The following is a 5,695-nucleotide window of genomic DNA, read 5'->3' on the forward strand; positions in this document are numbered from 1 at the left end:
TCAGAACCAGCAGGTTGATGTGCAGCCGTCCTCACATGTCTTCATCTCCTTCCATTAAAGAAAAGACAAAACCCAGTCACCCAAACAACTAGAAACTGAAAAAAGTAATGATAAATAAAAATTTGTTAAATTATAATTTAGTGAAATAAGACGTTGCTTTTGAATTGTGGTTGAAAAGAATAATTTAAAAAAAACAAATCAAACTGTGGTGGACCAATGAGAGGCCTTTGCTGATGAGCAGTGGACCAATGAGAGGCTTTGCTGGTCCAGAACACCTGTCAACAGGTGCACAAGTCTGACTGAGAGCTACAGAAACACCTGATGGCAGTGATTGGCTCAGAGGGTTGTTCAGCTAGCACAGGGGTGTCCAGTCCTGGTCCTGGAGGGCCACAGTCCTGCATGTTCTAGATGTTTCCCTCTTCCAACACACCTGATTCACATGATCAGGATCGTTATCAGGCTTCTGCAGAGCGTGATGATGAGCTGATCATCTGAATCAGGTGCATTGGAAGAGGGAAACATCTAAAACATGCAGGACTGTGGCCCTCCAGGACCAGGACTGGACACCCCTGAGCTAGATAGTAGTTCACGGGTTCTATCAGGCTGGTTTGACGTATTTATTTCTTTCTTTAAATATTTCTGTTGAACTACAATCCAAAAGCAACGCCATGATGTTGATTAAATGTTATTTATTATCACTTTTCAGCTCATTCCAGTGTCAGCGGTTGTTTTCCTTCTTTAATGTGAGGCTGTGAACACGTCTGAGGACGACGGAGAACTGCTGAAGTCTTGAAGTCAGACAAACGTCCGGGTCGGTTGAAACCAGAAGTTTAAGAGGACATACAACCTTTTATTTCTCACTTTCTGACATTAAATCAGACTTTTCCTGTTTTGGCTCAGTCAGGATCACCAACATTATTTCTATTTGCTGAACACCAGAATCATGAGAGAGAGGATCAGAAAATTATTTAAAACACACTTAATTTTGTCTGATGGATGTCAGAAGTTCACGTGCACCACCTCCTCAGACGTGAAGGTTTCTACGTTTTCTACGATGATGTAATGTTTGAATCTTGACAATAAAACGATTTGAATATTTCGTTTTGGGCTGTTCCAGAAGCAGAGCAGCAGGGATCAGCCTGACAGCATGGTCAGGATGGACCAGAACTCCTGATTTACAAACAGAATCAGAACACACGGAGAACCTGAGCTTCTGGTTTTAATCATACAGATGATGTCAGTTTTTACATTTTGGTTTCACTCACACATCTGGAAGAACCCAACACAACAAGCAGACGAACCCAGAGATGATTGGTTTCAACAAGTTCTCAGCTGTTTGTGTTTCAACGTTTAGTTCAGGTTCAGATTAAAGGCCTCCTGTCGTGTCTGCAGTGTCTCAGCTCCAAACACCAGAGACGACTGCATGGATCCTGGTTTTAGTTCTGCTCCACACACCGCTTCAGTGTCTGTAGCTTTAAACGCTGCTGGCCCCGCCCCCTTCAGGAAGTGGACTGTCTCTGAACCTGTGATTGACAGTCCGGAGAAAAATAGACCATTAGAAACAGATTCAACTTCAGGTTCAGTCTGAGATGCACATCAAGGCTCATAATGAGTTTAAAGTTCAGATTAGACTTAAAGCCCAGATTCAAGTGCAGCTCCTGGTTCATAGTGATGCTCAGATTCAGACTTAGAATCAGATTCAGGTTCAGATTAAGGGTCACAACAAAACATAGATTCAGTTTCTGGTTTGGTTTCAGGTTTGCATTATGGCTCAAATTTAGACTCAGGTTTAAATTCAACTTCAGGTTCAGATAAGGGTTCAAAGGGTTTGGATTCAGATTTAGATGCACATTAAGGCTCAGTTCAGTTTCAAATTCAGATTCAGGTTTATATTAAAGCAAAGATGCAGATTCAAGTCCAGGTTTATCTTCAGGTTCAGGTTCAGGTTCAGGTTCTTATCAGGGCCCAGATTTAGGTTCAGGTTCTTAATATCCTAAGATTTCCAAAGTCAGACTCAACTTAAGAGTCAGTTAAGATTTATGATCACATTAAAACTCAGATTCAGGTTCAAGTTCAGGTTCAGATTTAGGTTTAGATTCTGGTTGACATTAAAACACAAACTGAGTATTAAGTTCAGGTTCAGGTTCAGATTCAGATTCAGGTTTAAACTCAGATTTAATCTTACAGCCAGTTAAGGTTTAAGCTCACATTAAAGCTCAGGTTCAGGTTCAGGTTCTGTCAGGTTACCGTTGGTTTAGTTCTGGATGGTCTTGGTCCAGACGCAGGTACAGCCGACCGCCACAGAGCGGTATGATGCGGTGTAGTGGCACCCTTTGTCCTGCCGGTTCAGAACCAGGATGTTCTGGTGGATGGGGACTGAGGTCAGGTCCTGTCGGTTGGTCTGTCCCGGGTTCGGACTGGAACAGAAGCTGCTGATGCACTCGGCCTCCCAGATGGTGGAGGGGATCCGGTCCTTCACCGTGGTCGACCTGGACAAACACACGATGCTATCATTAGCCACCCAAAGCTAACAGGCCAGCAGCGCCCCCTGGTGTGTGGAGGCCGGCAGCTGCAGTCGAGTCTCATCGACCCAAACTAACATCTGTGTCACACAGACACAACGATCAGAACCACTGGCAGCTGCTGTTTGGTCATGAAATAAAATGATCTTCCTGAACGTCTAGCAGCAGCAGATGATTCACTTGTGCTGCTCTGGTCCAGTCCTTCTGCTGTCTGAAGTTCTGACTGTGTTCACTCACGTCCATCTCCACGGCGACAGAGATCTGCTGTGGATGTTCCCGTTTCCTCCGGACAAAGACGAGACGTTGGAGGACAGGTCCAACATGGCGTCGCATCGAGGAGACGCCACCGCTCTGGAGGAGGAGACGACCCACGATGCACTGCAGAACACCTGAGGACAGGAAGGAAAGGGAGCCCGTCAGGTGTCTTCAGCAGCAGCCAATCACGGCCCAGATGTGCTCACCTCATCGGATTTTAATCCGAACAGGATTCAATGTTCAACACATTATTAATGTAATTTAACGGTGAAGTCATCAGTCGGAGGCAGAACCTGGACGTTCTAGTCACGTCATCATCGTGTCATTCACCTGGTTGAACACGTCTACGTCACACACACACACCAGAGACACTCCTCAGGGTTCAGATCATGGTGTCAGTGGACCAGAACTACAGACTGGGACCACGTCGTGGGCCAGACTCCATGTTTAGTGATGAGTAACTACAGCGTGTGTTCTTTCTCTCCAGATATATAACGATGGACTTTTTCTCATGGAAACAAACTGAAGTTTTGTTTAAACACTGAATCTGGAACAACAGAGCTGAACATGATGAACACATGAGGAACTTTGTTTAAATGAAATAATATAATTCTTCTGTCTCTCTATCTGGAACCTTTCAATGTCAATGGAACAATGGTCCAACAACAAAACATCCATCATCTCTACACCTTAACCCTCACCAGGGTCATGGGGGGCGGAGCCTATCCCAGCTGACTCAGGGTGAAGGCAGGTTCACCTGGACAGGTAACCAGCCTATCACAGGGCTACACTTAGAGACAGACAACCAAGCACACTCACATTCACACCTACGGACAATTTACAATCACCAATTAACCTCAGCATGTTTCTGGACTGTGGGAGGAAGCCGGAGAACCCGGAGAGAACCCACGCTGCACGGGGAGAACATGGAGACTCCACGCAGGAAGATCCCGGGTGTCCTCACCGGGACGCCAACCGGCGACCTTCTAGCTGTGAGGCGCTAACGATGCTAACCACCAGGACACCGTGCAGGCCTCAAAACAACCAAAAAACTAATTAAAAAAACATTTTATGAAAAAGAGAAAAGAAAGTTTGCAAATAACCTAAAACTCTCGACCGAAGCTTCTTCTACTTCCTGCCCGACACTTTAACAGACATCCGATCTTATCTCACAGGCCAAATACACTTATATTATATCATACATGATACTTCCTGAGTAGTTTACGACCATGTATACGTGTGTGTCGTCGTTTAATGAACCCTCTGAACACCAGCAGACATGAAGGTCGTGTTACCGTTTCAGAACCGACACCTTTTATCAGCCAGAAACTGTAAAACCTCACAAACACTCATATTTTCAACTTAATCTTTGCGCTGTTTGGCTCCATCAGGAAAACTAACCCCAATCTAACCTCTGAAATCTGTGATATTTGAAGTTTTATTGAAAAAATCTCCAGATTCTGCTAAAAACTGAAGCTCATTTCTCCAGAACGTTGGTGGAACTGAGCCGATGTTTGTCTGGTTATTATTGGAAAAGGATTCGCTGCCAGTTGCTGCTTGTTTAATCCAAGTTTTAACATAAAATCGTGCTGAGAGAGTCGAAAACAGCTGACAAACTGACGTCAGAGTTTTAATTAACCATAAGATCAGATAGAAAACGAGCCGCTGAGTCAAACTCGTTTCTCTGACGACTCTCGTGGAAGAAAATATTTTGATTTACTCGTAATTTTTCAGGAAACTATGAAGAGAGTTTCAGATTTCAGGCTCTAAACAGCAACAACAACTGAAACTGTACTATTGTATTGATTATTGATCATCTTGAATGGCAGATTGTTTGCAGCTGATCTGATATTCCTCCGTCAAAGTCAACATTTTTCTAATATCGATGAGCTGCCGTCTGGCTGTGATCAGTGGATCTTCACTCAGCAGCAGGTTCATCATCAGACTCTCATCCTAACGGTGTCTCGTCGACCCGCTAAACCCAGAAACATCTGATCACAGAGCGCCGTTAATGATTCTGATGCTCACCAGCAGTGTGCAGACGCCGAGTCGCAGCAGCTCCATGTCGTCGCCGTGGTTCTGGTTCTGTTCGCTCTGCTCTCACGTCAGCTGCATTTATGACCCTCACCCCAGAGCTCAGCTGATCCGAGAGCTGATAAGACACCAGGCGGGAGTTTTCTGGTATCTCTGTGTCCATCTGCTGCATCAGCTTCATCTCTGATAACATCTGAGGCTGAGAAGAACTGAAACCTCTGAAGACTGAACGTCGCCTGTTTCAAGCAGCAGCTCTGAACAAAGTCAAGCAGCAGAAGATCAAAGAATGAAGCAAAGATCAACGGCAGGTCTGAGCTCTTCTCAGGAGGTCAGTGGTCCTCGAACCCTCACAGCGTCCGTTACCATGGAGGCCACATTACAGCTTTGTCCTGTTAAACTGAAGACAGGAAATACTGTTTATGAACAAAATAAATAAAAACATAAGAAATGGTCACAGCTTCTGTTTATTTCTTCCCAATTATTTAAATTGAAAGCAATTATTTTTTGCTTCATTTTCATGTATTAGATATTTAATACATTTTGTGTATTTATGTTATGTGATTTATTTATTACTCATTTTATATTGTTTAATTCATTTAATTAGTATTTATTACATATTTCTATTTATTTGTAAATTTTTTCTAATTGTTTAATGTATTTATCCATTTTACTGAAATCATTTTTCAGATATTTTTATTTTATTAATGTAGGTTTATTTATTTTTTAATACTTTGATTTTATTTATTCTATGTACCTAGTTCATGGTCAATTGTTTATTATTTTAAAATCATTACTATTTTAATTGTATTCATTCATTTTTATTTTCACTTCTTTCATGTATTTATTTATTTATGTATTTATTAATTTTATAAATCTATTAATTT

General features: G+C 42.6%; 1 protein-coding gene across 1 annotated transcript; it reads right to left on the bottom strand.

Moving 5' to 3' along the window:
- Positions 1-1,201: 1,201 nt before the first annotated feature.
- il17a/f2 (interleukin 17a/f2) lies at positions 1,202-4,885 on the bottom strand. The gene is made up of 4 exons (XM_008288090.1): positions 4,806-4,885; positions 2,760-2,911; positions 2,248-2,489; positions 1,202-1,523 (listed from the first exon to the last, which is right to left on the bottom strand). Exons 1-3 carry the CDS (start codon positions 4,839-4,841, stop codon positions 2,255-2,257), a joined length of 423 nt encoding a protein of 140 aa, XP_008286312.1. The 5' UTR covers positions 4,842-4,885; the 3' UTR covers positions 1,202-1,523; positions 2,248-2,254.
- Between the last annotated feature and the right edge of the window lie 810 nt (positions 4,886-5,695).

Source organism: Stegastes partitus, unplaced genomic scaffold (genome assembly GCF_000690725.1).
Source record: "Stegastes partitus isolate 25-593 unplaced genomic scaffold, Stegastes_partitus-1.0.2 Scaffold540, whole genome shotgun sequence".
Classification (NCBI taxonomy): Eukaryota; Metazoa; Chordata; class Actinopteri; family Pomacentridae; genus Stegastes; species Stegastes partitus.

Bases quoted from the DNA above. Each gene is read 5' to 3' on its own strand.
- il17a/f2 (XM_008288090.1), bottom strand. From the start codon at position 4,841: ATGGAGCTGCTGCGACTCGGCGTCTGCACACTGCTG. The intron at 2,912-4,805 runs GTGAGCATCAGA...TCCTGTCCTCAG, and splicing joins TCGGCGTCTGCACACTGCTG to GTGTTCTGCAGTGCATCGTG. The intron at 2,490-2,759 runs GTGAGTGAACAC...GTGTTTGTCCAG, and splicing joins CTGTCGCCGTGGAGATGGAC to GTCGACCACGGTGAAGGACC.